At 40.8% G+C, this 13,337-nt stretch overlaps 1 protein-coding gene across 6 annotated transcripts in view; it reads left to right on the top strand.

Annotated features, from left to right (window-relative positions):
• bnc2 (basonuclin 2) overlaps nt 1-13,337 on the top strand; it is a 533,367-nt gene that overhangs the window by 157,693 nt on the left and 362,337 nt on the right. For 2 of the 6 annotated variants that reach the window (XM_055632354.1, XM_055632353.1), the window contains exon 1: nt 12,480-13,081. The exons of the other annotated variants lie outside the window; for them this stretch is intronic. In XM_055632354.1, coding sequence (XP_055488329.1) covers nt 12,914-13,081 — 168 coding nt within the window. In that variant the 5' untranslated portion in view covers nt 12,480-12,913. Of the gene's footprint in view, nt 1-12,479; nt 13,082-13,337 lie in introns of those variants that run through there. 6 annotated transcript variants of the gene reach the window in all.

Raw genomic sequence — 13,337 nt, 5'->3', positions numbered from 1 at the left:
AATTCAATGGTAAACAGACTGTGATTTACATTGTATGTGGGAAGATTTACTTTTTTAAATTGGGTGATATTTAGTGAAAGAGAGTGTATGTCTTACTGGAAAATTGCAATTTCATGTTCAGGTTTGAATTTTTTTTTTTTTTTTACTTTTGAAACTGTATGAAGCACAGGCAAAAGCTGACTCAGATTTTTCACTTACAGGGAAGTAGTGATTAACAGACACACCGTTGCTTGATTCAAGAGTGAGCTAAGAGATAAAAACTAGAGTTCCCTGGTCATTAGTACCAGTCATGAAATGCTTCATTCAGTATGTTCCTTGTCCTAACTTGTATAAATACATAAAATAGTGGAAAAAAGTGTCGTCATTAATCAGTTTTGGCAAATTACATTTTTGATCATGCATAATATTTTACAGAGGAAAAAAGCTGCATTGCAGGAATTCTCATGGAAAAATGTGAGGAATTTTTTTAAAGTAACATTTTGTGATTAGATTCACAATTTTTTGTTTTGTTTTCTGGCAATCGCAGATACATACAGGTGACTATTGCCAAAATGCATTTATCTAATTTATGATCTAAAGAAGTGAACAGGCGTGACTAATGATCCAAAGCAAAATATACACTTCATTGGTATTTACATCTGGAGTTAAGGGTGAATGTAGACCTTCTCCACATTACACAGTAGTGTTCATTCAGCAGGCATTTGCTGAAATGTCACCAGTTTGTGATTTGATTCAGGTTACAATGAAGTGAGAGAGCAGTCTTTTTGGAGTTTGATCTTGCCAACAAAACAAAATCTTTGGAAGGTTAATGCAATCAGTGACTGGTAATGAATAACAGAAGTTTTTTTTTTTGTTGTTATTTCTAAAAGCATTGAATCTGTTCTTAAGGGCAAAAGCTATTGAGTAGCAGGAACCTTTGGCACCCCTGAAACTGAGCTGACCTATTGAGCATATCCCACCAGTAAATGAGAGAAACAAGTGGGTTTGCAGAACTTTTCCCAAACCAAGTGTTTTCGGGACAAAGGAGAAATAAACCATATTGTCGGCTGCTTGCCTTTCAAGGGAAATGGTTTTTAACCTTTTTATGTTGTGTGGCAATTTACATCAGTGTCTGTCAAATCAAAATCGCTTAATGATTTAAAAACCCAGAACAATAATGATTTTGTTTTATAAAAAAATTGTAAAAAAATCTTTTTGCACTCAAGTTTGAAACGCATTCAAGATGAAGTTGGAGAAAATCAGAGGGGATGGATTATTGTAACAATGTGTAGTGCTGTTTTGCTTGGAGATCCCAGATTTTCTGTAAACTTTAACACTGCAATGCTTAAAGGCACAATAATTTCACACTAAATATAACAAGGTAGTTGAAAATTAAGATATGCCTGATAATGGATAATTCCACAAATATGGATGATTCCAAGTAAGTTGCCTACAGAGAGGTGAAGGAAGGATGCAGATATATTATTGGGAGCAATTGTTTTTTTGTATGGAAAAGTGTAAGGCTGCTTCAAAAATTACAGAAGGCAATCGGATCATTTCAGTCCGCCATTGTCAGTGACTGAAAAATAATTTACTCTTTCAGTTGCAACGTAGCTGAAACATTAGAATTATTCTAAGAGTGTGTGTAAAACAGGCCTATGGGAGTCTTTGTGGCAAGGGAACTGTTTATCTTTTTTTACTTCTGATTACTAAACGATCTGTATGTGATTGAGTTTTTGGTTCTGTGAAACGTGCAAGGTAACCCTTGATTTTCTCTTTAAACGTGGAAATTAAATATAATTAAAGGGAAGGAAAGCTTCTAAATAAAATCATCCTTTCAAGTGTAAGACTTGACGATAATCAGCGTAGTATGATCTGCATTGATCAGTTATTAAATGTTAGATTGAATGTCGTGTTCAGCTGCAGGTATATCGTAAAGATATGTGTATTTCTTTTACACAGTTAGCTTTTTGATTTTATAAGTGCATTGTACAGGTGAAATGTTGTCAACATTGTGCTATTAGTGATTTGGGATGGTGAGCCACCTGTGGTGGCACAAAACAGCAGGTACCTGGGCAACAGGAGACTGTACATGTAAATGACCCAGGCCGTGCAAGTGATGGGCCCACATTCCTCAGCAGATTTACATTTGATTTGACATTGCTGGATTTATTTCCCCTTTTTCATGGATAAGGTACCAGAAGACCCGGCTCTAATCCTTTTTTTTATTATTTCTTTACTTGTAAAAGTGTCGGAATTTTTCAAAGAGCAAGGTCTGCCTTGGGACCCTGATAACCCCTTAAAGAACAGCTGCGGTGGCAGAGCTTTGGGAAGGCAAGCACTGGGAAGCTTTTTGATCTGTGACAGGTCGAGACTGACCAGAGTCTCTCAAGCTCGTTCTTTCCTACTACAGCTACTGATAGACTTCTGCTGCGACTGCACTCTGCCATTCTTTTGTGGTGTTTTTCTCATCAGAAAGGTAGTCTGGTTTTAATCTATGCATTGCCGCACTTTCCCCCCGATTAACCAAGCTTTAAAGTAACACGCTTTTGATTGTATTGTGCATGTATTAAGCACAGATTTCTGAATTTGTCAAAATAACTTAAAATCTATTAACTTCCAAGAGTTAGAAAAGTGACTGCAATACTGGAGAATGCTGCACACAAGGTTTGCCAAGTGGACTTGGGGGCAAAAGGATCTTGAAATTAAAGGCATTTAAAGGAAGGACTGAAATACCAGTCAGCTCTGACCATCTATGCTTCTCTCTTGTTAGTTGATGAGCAGAAAAGATGATTTAAAGCAGCATGTAATAAACTTGCTTTTACATGAGGAAGTGCCATCTGTGCTCTCTGAAACAAGTGCAGAATCATGATTAAACATGTGCATTAACAAATCAATAAAAAGTGCCAAAAAGGCTAATTTTGGTTATTTTTTAAAGTGGCTGCACGGGGAGAAAGTGAATCAGAAATTAACAGAAAACCATTCTGGCAATGTATTTTGTTAACCTGAAAACCCCACTCTGGCAAAGTCACACTGGCGTGACTTGCATTCAGTCTTAATGTCATTGATCTTTTTTCTTACAAAGGTGGATTTCCAATTCTGAAGTTCACAATTATTTTACATCTTGCCTTCAATTCAAGATCTACATTGACCTGTGGGCCAGTATGTTTTACCAGGAATCAAACAGCATTTTCTCCAAAGTTTCTGGGCATAATAGCAGTGCAGTGCCATGGTTCAGATCATTTTGTAATTAGAGCTGCAAATTATATTTTGACTCCCACTCAATATTTTAGGGACACTAATGGAAATACAGCATTATTATTAAGTTTGAATGGAGCAGTAATAGGAGATTAATGTTGGTCACTATTCTTCAATTAACCTTTTCAAGCTGGTCTGCCTGTAGTTTGTGCGTGTTTGAAGGAGTTGACACATTACCCAGCCCCTCTTGATTAACACAGAGAACTAGCTTTGCAGCAAAGATCTTATAGCAGCAGAACCTTGCTGCAGACTCCCACTCTGGAGTAAGGAGTCAGGAAGTAACTTCGGTGACTAATGAGTTGCTGAATAAGACATCTGGTAACCGTGCTGTTTAGTTGTGTCATTGTCGAGGCCAGAGATTATTAGGACTGTTTGTGATGTTAAGAATTTATTCACTCGGGTCATTGTGACACAGTGGGCCAATTCAAGGAAACGAAGGCTGTACACATTGTACACTGATAACAGGCTGGTGAGATGGAACTAAACACGGAACAGGGAAAAAAAAATCTACTTTTAGACCTTTTGGCTTAATGAGGGAGCAAAGAAAACTAGTCAAGTCTGCTTTGACTTCATCTTATCAGTGTGTGATTGAGGCAATCTCCCCACAGCCCACCCCAGCTGTCCCCCACAATTCTACGGACCATGATTGAAATTCTTTTTGTTTCAAACAGATAATTGACCCAAGGGAAAGCTGCTTTTAACTCTGTTCTCAAAGGCATCCTGGGTTTATAATGACACTTTTTTGTGCATTTATTTTTTAATTAATCATCTGTTTTATTGGATATTGTATCTTGTTCATTTGCACTGTCTGGTATAAAAGGATGGGTGTGAATTACTCCTCTCCCCACTGTCAGCCTCTGAATTGCCAGATAGAAGTGTGACCCTCTGAGATGGTTGTTCACCTCAGGAGGTATGACTGAGGCTGGTTATTAATCATAACATGAGATGACAAAAACCCACTCTGTGCCACAGCTCCCCAATTACACCCTCAGCAGAAGTTCATTGCGAACCTCTCCAGAGAAGTAGAGAAACACAGTGAATCATCGAAACATCCCTTAATTCAAAGCGTTTGAAGACTAAGCTAGATGGTGCATTCTGGATACATTTGGACTGTTCTGGGAGCTGAAATACATCATCACCTAAGCCACAGGAAATGGGCTTATTATTGAGATGTCCTTGGGTTTCTACATTTGTTCAATACCTGCCTTTTAACGTTCAGCTGTTAAATTCTGTACACAATCACTTTTGCAATGGGAAATAAGTATTTCCTTGAAGCCAGCGATGTTCATGTAGAAACCAAGTGCTTAAAAGTACAAGCAGTCACAATAATCTATTTTATTGGGAGGGACAAAGATACTCTGGCCCTGTGCCTGTTTAGCAGTTTACCATGTTGCCCAAGAAGTACATGCTACATACAATGTAAAGTAGGATTTAAATCGCTTGACCTGGCAATTAATAAAATTTCATTTTAATATACTTACTCTGTTTTTCCCTAAGACCTGTGATTATCAAATGCCATTCTATGATTTCAGTTCAATGGGGTTAAAACACAGCAAATGTAAAGAAGGAGTGCTGAGATAGGGATGCTCTGCAGTAAAAGATGCAGACATGTCCTTGGCCTTTCCCAGCAGCTGAGCTTTCCTTACTGTCCCACCAGCTCCTTTCATCTGCATGCACCAACCTTGCTTTCATTATTTTCCAAAATTGCATGAGCACACTGGTTTGTAGATTACGTGAAATTGTGAGTTTTCAACCATCATGGTGCAGCAATGAGGGTTACTCTTAAAATGTGGCCTTCTTGCATTATTCTTCATATGGTTTATCAGGAGAGCAATGGGTTGAGTTTTCATGCTTCACGCACTGATACCTTGCTGCCTAATGCCTAATCAATCCAACCGAAACTTCTGTTTTAACCTCTCCAGCGTTTCCCTTTCCAGCTAATTTACTAGCGTTTCCAGTTTAAAAAAAAGATGGGATCAGGATGTTCTAAACTACAATATATTTGAGGTGCAAATATGGTCACATATGTAGTACAAGGAATTGCATACAGCAAGATCACACAACTGATAATGTGATTGGTTTTATGTTATGGAATGAGAATTAAATAGTGATGGCAATGCCATGGGCAAACTGCCCTGCTCTTCCGTTAATGATGGCAGGAATCGTTGATAACCATCAGATAAGACAAATCATCTGACGTTGTCTGATTTCTTATTGTAAAGAAGGAAGCTTTGATAGTGCAGTGCTTCCTCAGCTGGATTTGACATGTTGTGGACCCTGAGCTCATAACTTTATGACCTAGAGCAAGCAACTGAATCATGGCAGACATTTTAATTGCATTGCCTTTTTAACAAAGAAAAACATTTTAAATTTCATTGAGTATTTTATTTTAAATGCTGCTGACCACATTGGCCCCCAATCAACACGAGTTAACCCAGATACTTCCATTAGTTACTTGAGCTAAGGTCCAGTAAACAAATTTGGGTGCTGGGCTAATTGGTCTGTGTGGAAAGGATGTACAGGTAGCAGCCCCAGCTCATTCCTCTCCTGGCTAAATCCATAACATTCAGCTGACCCAAAGTTCTGCTGCCCAAGTTACTCCAGTTCCCCGATCATCCCGTTTGTCCTCAGCAACTACCCATTGTCTCTGCACTTGCAGATCCATGTAGGCTTCCTCTGACCATCCACCTCATCTCAGTTTAAGGTGTGTATCCTTGTTCTTAAATTAGTATTCTCACCTGACCCTGGCTTCACCAGCTCCCCCAGTCCCACCATTCTCCATCATCTCTGCACGTCTCCAGTTCTGGAAATTCTTGCGTTGGCAGAAATAAATGGTGCGATTAATGAAAACGCGTGTTCTTGGCACTAATGAACTGCCCAAATACACCAACTGGAATAATTTCTCTGTGGAACAATAAAATGGATCATCTTAATCTCATTCTCTCATAAACTTTCTTCATTTTTCAATTTAATTTCTGTTGTTCCGTATTGAGGCAAAATAGCTGTTCCCAGTTCCTCTAGCCTTCTGCCAATATACTCTGACATTTCAATATGGAACATTTGAAAACCTGGGATTTACCGTCAACTCTTACTGCACTGGCTGGATTCCACCCAGCTCTCACGGCTGATCAAGGCAAGATCACAGAAGGATTCCAGTTTTGAAATTTCTACTGAATCTCCTCCATTTAATCTAAACAATGCAGTTTTCGTCACCCCATCTGTATAAAGAGTTTCCATGTCTCGCAGTGTAAGATTCTGTCCCCTTGTAATGGATTGTGTTTTATCATCATTGCAAACAGCCTTTCAATCTTCCAACACAAGGGAGTGCAGGTTTTGTCAATGCAACCTGCCCTCGAGGTTGAACATTTTGACCTCTGGTGTCTTTCCAGTAAGGCCAGTATATACACCTTGTCTGCAGAAAGAAATACAATTTTAATGGTGATAGGATCAACCTGGCTAAAATCATACAGCACGTAAACAGGCCCTTCGGCTCAACTTGCCCATGTTGACCATGATTCAATGATACTTTATTGTCACATGTACTGAGGTACAATGAAACGCTTTGTGTTGCATACAACTCGGTAAAGTTGTATAGCAGACCTCACCGAGGCAGTACACAAGTGTTGCCACGATTTGATGCTGACAAAGTTCACAAAACAGTCCTATGTACAGCATGCAGCTGCACCTGGCAGCAGCCCCCCCCCCCCCCCTTGCTGGGTCCATTCTTGGCGATTGGGGGATCCATCTACACCCGTCTTACCTACCTGCATTTGGCCCATATCCCTCCAAGCCTTTCCTATCCATGCACCTGTCCAAATGTCTTTTAAATGTTATAGTAACTGCCTCCTCTGGCAGCTCATTCCATTTACCCACCACCCTCTGTGTGAAAGAGTTGCCCATCAGGTTCCCAATAAATCTTTCCCCACTCACCTTAAACCTATCTTTTCTGGTACTTTATTCCCCAACTCTAGCTAAAAGACTATTCATGCACCCACTCAATTTCACTCTTGATCTTGTACACATCTATAAGATTAACTCTCATCCATTCTTCCTCTGGGAATATAGTCCTAGTCTCCCTGTAGTGCAGCCCATCCTGTCAACATCCTTGTAAATATTCTCTGCACTCTTTACAATTTAACAATTCTTTCTATAGCACGATGACCAAATCTTAACACAATAATCCAAATTCAGTCTCATCAACGTCTTGGCCAACAGTAACATACCATTCCAACTTCTAAAGAAGGGTCCCAACCCGAAAAATGTCCCCATAATCTTTCTCCAGAGATGCTGCTTAACCCGCTGAGTTACTCTATACACGGTATCTTGACTGATGAAGGCCAATGTACTGAAAGCCTTCTTGACCATCGTATATCCATGTTACCGCACTTTCAAGGAACCGTGTTTATGCACTCTGAGATCCCCCTGCTCTGCAACATTCCCCAGGACCCTGCAATTCACTGTGAAGGTTCTACCGTGGTTTGACTTCTCAAAATATAACACCTTGCACTTATCTGCATTAAACTCCATTAACCATTCTGCAGTCCACTTACCCAACTGATAAAGATACAGCTGTAATTTTTGATAACCATCTTCACAGTCTATGATACCACCCACTTTAGATTATTCTGCAAAGTTAAGAACTGGAGGAGGATTTGGCCTTGCCTGGTGGCAGGTGTTCACAGAGAGCGATGGAGCTCACAAACATCCAGGTATGAATCAGCAATGATCTATATAATGCAAGAACCCAGCCGTCATGAACTTTGTGGCTAAACGCAGCATAACCTGAAACATTGCTGTTAAAAGCTATTCTATATTCGTTAATAACCTGGGAGGAAGTTCATAGAACCATAGGCACTGCTCAAAAAAATATTTGTGTGCCAAACATCCCTGATTATTGAGGTTTTAAAGGCTTCATGGACAAAATGTGACCTGATGATCTTGAAATCTTGCTGCTGCTTCCTTCATTTGCTCATGTATTAGCAGAGAGCAAGAAGACCACAACTGGCAGAGTATAGATCATGGCCAAAAATCAGTTGTTTAAAAAAAAAAAACAAGTTTTATTATTGGTGTTAAAGTAATTCTCTCTCCCCCCCCCCCCCCCCCCCCCCCCCCCCCCCCCCAGATTCCAATTCCATGTTATAACTTCAGCCATCTGCATTTTGTATTGTAACATTTCCATTGCATCAGTGTGAATGGTTATAATAAAGGTAAAAACTAAAATATAATGGTAAAAGGTTGAAAATGTTTCAAGAAACTGCATTTAGGAGTTGTGAATCCCCCTTGTTAAGTGTCTGACTCCAGTATCAAGTGACACTAAGTACGGGACGCCTCTCTGCACAAACTCTGGGATTGTTCCTTCCTGAAATAGTGTTTTTGGCATAATTCCAGGGGTATGTCCATGCCCGGGTGATGTTAGAGAGGGGCTATGCGCTGCCCACGGGCTCCCTGGGGGATTTCTGGGACCACTGGGCACCACAGGGGGTTGAATGTCTCCTTGAGAAGGATTGTAAGACAGTTGTATAATAGTTTATCGTTTGTCGTGTATTCTGTTTTGTTTCTTACTGTACCGTATATATTATTTTAATGTTTGAATAAATATTTTTTATTAAAAAATGTATTCACTTTTGTGAATATACCAATGGTGCTAATAGGTCCTGGCTTATTAGTGCTGGGTGACAATGTCACTTTACAAGAAAGTGCTGCAGTCCTGTCCTTTCACTTTGACTGGCTTGGAGCAATGACATGCAGCATTTTTCTCCCTCTATTATAACTGTGGATATAGGTTGAGGCATCATCACCAGGGTTTATCAAGGAAGGGTGCTGAAAAGCTCTTGTGGCTTTCAATGCCCTCTGGGGATGCGACGTCAAGAGGAGGTGTTAATGCCATGGCTGATTTAATAGTTTGACACTGAATGTCACCACCCCTCCTGTCAGCAGTTAATCAGGGGACATTACCAACATTCCTTCCCTCATTAGTTGACATTGCCCACAAGCTTTCTGCAGCGTGCAGCATGCCGCTGTCGTCTGCTGCTGTGATCTTCGGATCCTCCCAGATCCTTCTAACAACTAAATCAAAGGGGGGGAATCATTTTAATCTTCAGCCACATAATGTTGTTTTCTCTTCCTAAAGTCCCACTGATTCTTTGTTTCCTTGGTTAAATTGGCACAATGCTGGATACACAAAAAGGCATGTGTGATTGTATCTAAAGTGATCCGACCCCTCCCCTTCCTCAAGTTTAATGCTAACACAGCTGCGACTTGCTGCTTTTTTAGAAACATTCCAGCCGGGATTTAGGGAGTTATCTTTCCAGTGACGGGTGCAGTTTCAGTAGCTATTAATTTCAGAGATGTAGAATTTTTAACCTATGGTTTCAGGCCCATGATCTTTTCTCACTAAAATAAATGCCTGATAAACTGGTCAGTTTGGTTTGACTAAATGTGCTGGTAAAATCTGCCTTCATTACTGTATCTCTTTTGTGGGATTACAGTATCTGACTTTGAGGGTGATGTTACAGGAGCTTTACATGATTCAGAATTAGGTGAACAGATGGAACCCCATCCCATCCCCATTAGGTTGATCCCATGTACTGACAAACATCAAGGCTCAAAGCCCAGCTCACTTGATAATGATACTGCAAGTAATGTTTTGAGGGAATATCACAGCTCAAGAAGAGGCCATTCACCCCATTATGCCCGAGCTAGCTCCTTGAAAGAGCAATCCACTTAATATCACCTGCTAGTCTTTGCCATTATACTGCAATTCTCTTTTTCCTGTATTTATGAAATTCACCTTGTAGCTGTAGATTCATGACAATTTATTTTAATTTCTAAGGTGACTTTCCAAAAGCTTTCCCAACCTGCCCTACCACTGTCACATTTCTTTACACAATCCCTAGATCAGTTGCCTGAACTACTTTAAAATTGTACCTATTTAGTTAATAAACAATTCAGGTGTGTCATAAACCCTGTAATCTTTATTGTCCAGTTGCCCACAGAGCAACTTCTTGAGATCGCAGACGATGAGCTATGATGGTAGCCATGCTGGCTCATTCCTTGCTCACCTTTGAACTGACTGGCATAGAGTCAAAGGGTGTGGATACAGACCAACTTGCCCACACCAGCCAACATGTCCCATCTACACTAGTCCCACCTGCCTGCATTTGGCCCATATCTCTCTAAACCTGTCCTATCCATGTACTTGTCTAAATGTTTATTTAATGTTGCGATAGTGCCTGACTCGACTCAACTCCCTCCTCTGGCAGCTCCATCCATACACCTACCACCCATTGTGTGAAAATGTTACCCCTCAGATTCCTATTAAATCTTTCCCCATGCACCTTAAACCTCTCTCCTCTGGTTCTCTATTCCTCCACTCTGGGCAAGAGACTGTGTGTCTAACCGATCTTTCCTCATGATTTTATACACTAAGGCAGAAGGACTCATCAGAGCATTCATGGCTCTTTGTATTCTGTCCCTCCCAGCCATGCTTTATCAGCTAGTGGCTTAGAATAGATGAGCCAATAACTGATTTGTTCGTAATGAAGCTAGCCTTATTTTGAGAGAGATATACAGGCAGTATTTGTGGGAGATGAGAAGAAGATTCTATGATGCAACTTAATCCATTGTTTTTGTCAAACCCTTGGATGTTTAATATTCCATTCCATCCATGTAGCTTTCAATCTTTGAAATTCCAGCTGATAAAGGAGCAGGCCTTGTCCATGATGGAAGTGCCTGTCTGAAGGACTTGCCAATTAGCTCCACTCCAATTAGCTCCACTCCCTTACTCTTTCTCTGTGGCTCTGAAAAAAAAATCATTTTAGATATTTCAAATTGAAAGATTGCATACAATGATTAAAAATTGTCCTTTAAGTCTTTGGAGGAAAAAACCCTGCTGTGTTTGCATTTTAAAACATCAGTGATGTTTTCCTAAATTCAACTTTTCTTTTAATACAGGCCATTGAGAAAAAAGACTGCTGCTTCAATTTGCAATTCTCCCTTTGCAAACTCGCTAGGTTGGGATTTAGCCATGAATTAAACTGCTTGACAAAAATAACACTAGTGGTTCTGAAGTTTCTGCACTTTGCCCTTTTCCTTACACTTGCAACTTAGACCACCTGATTCAGAGCCTTCACTGACTGCTTCTTAACAGGTCATTGCCTGCCTTGTGAAACCTTTTTCCCCCCTTTAATGATCAACACTGAATTAGTCTCAATACTGAGAGGTGGGGGAGGGAGACTGCTAAAATCGTGTCACGTAGCACTAATTCATCTGCACTCATTAGAGTGAGCTGGGGACAGCAGTGATGGCCAAGAGCTCCACTCTACACATGACATACGAACAGGTTGGGGAATAGAAAATTGCTTTCTCCGGAAGACCAGCCAATTAAGGACTTGACCATATTGAATGTCAAGTGTTAATTTAGGTTTTTCTTCATTTTCCCAGTAGTACTGCGGGTCCTGTGATGAGCAAATACATGTCAAGTAAAGTTGATTGCTTGAAGGACCCAGGGTATTATGTGTCATTGACAAGTCACAACTGTACCTCAGAGCTTTAACCCTTTAGGTGGCACGGGAGAGGATTAACTTTACAGGCACCGCGATTGACAAGAATAGCGAATTCCCATTTGGGAAAACCTTCAGTCGGGACAGCCAGGAATAGTGCTATGTGGGCGGGACTGAGAATCAATGCTGGACCTGGTTGTTTTCTGTGTAACATGAAAAACCTTTCTGCTTATTATTGATAGAGAGAATTAGTCGAACCTGAGATTGTCGTCGGTATTGACGTGACATTCCTCGCATTACTGGGTAGTGGGAAGGGGGTTACTTTTAATCTCACATTTGTAGTTTAATTCTTAATGGTTAAATGTCTATTATAACTTTACACTGGTAACGATGTTTACATTTTTTAATATCCATACAATTTTTCTATTTCCACCTCGTCCACATACCTTGACAAAGAAAATAGAGGTAAATTGATACGGGAACGTAATTCCGCCTCCACCATTTAGTGAGGTGTACAGAAAAAGAGCGTATACCTTTCAATAATGGGATTAAAGTAAAACTGATTTAAAAATGTCTCAATGATAAAACTTACAAATTCAAAGTCTTTATCAATTAAGCTCCCTTGTCAGTTGCAAGGTATTTGTTTATATATCCATAATGATATATTGGCATTTACTCGGATAGGATCTACATAAAAACAATTGAATTCATTGCGGAACACTGTGCGGGAGAATGGTGCAGCAAAACGGTGCAGCAATGCACTAACATGTGGAATATTGTGGTGAATTTGCCCCACAAGCGCCCCTTGTAATATTCCCGGTGCGCGGGGCTGTATATTGGTCCACCTGAAGGGTTGGGTGGAAGTGCAGAGCCGTGGGGGTGAAGTGCAGAAGTGCAGAGCCGTGGGAGAGTTTTTCTTTTTTTTGCAAGGCCGCTGATACGGACGCTTTACACGCACTGACAATTCACGTGAAAATTGTGTGTTGACGCGCTCGCAGCTCATAAATCAAGGTCAAACACTCCCCGCTGATCCCAGAGCAAGAAAGTTGGTCGGGAGTTGGCACTTCACCGGCAATATAAACGGGTGGTTGATAATCGCGAGTGGTGAATGTGTATTTACGGTGAACAGCTTTTTGAGGTGAGCGCACAAAAGCTGAAACCACGCGAGAAATCTAATGCCATCTTCAAGTCAACGAGATGGAGTTTGGAGACGGGTGGGTGTCATGTGTTTGAGCCCAGGCCACAACAAGGGGCTAGGCTCAATTCTTCAGGGGGCAGTGGCGGCAGGAGGCTGGACTTCCAGAAGTCAAACCAGGTATCTCCGTTTCATTCGAAGTATCAAGGTAGGCACATGTCCTCCACCGACCAGTCAGTGTCCGGTCAGACTCCCAGTCTGAAGAAAGGTCTCGACCCGAATGGTCACCTGTTCCTTTTCTCCAGAGATTCTATCTGTCCTCGCTGAGTTACTCCAGCATTTTGTGTCTATCTTCAGTACGTTCAGTGGAACCTGACCAGGGAGCCGCCACTGGCGTTTGTTCCTCTTGACTAACCAACTGCGCACAACCCATGCTTGATAGAATCCAAACCTGCAGGTGGAGC

This window comes from Leucoraja erinacea, chromosome 3, assembly GCF_028641065.1.
Source record: "Leucoraja erinacea ecotype New England chromosome 3, Leri_hhj_1, whole genome shotgun sequence".
NCBI lineage: Eukaryota > Metazoa > Chordata > Chondrichthyes > Rajiformes > Rajidae > Leucoraja > Leucoraja erinaceus.
The sequence above is the reverse complement of the archived record's forward strand: the minus strand, read 5'-3'. Positions and strand labels throughout refer to the sequence as shown.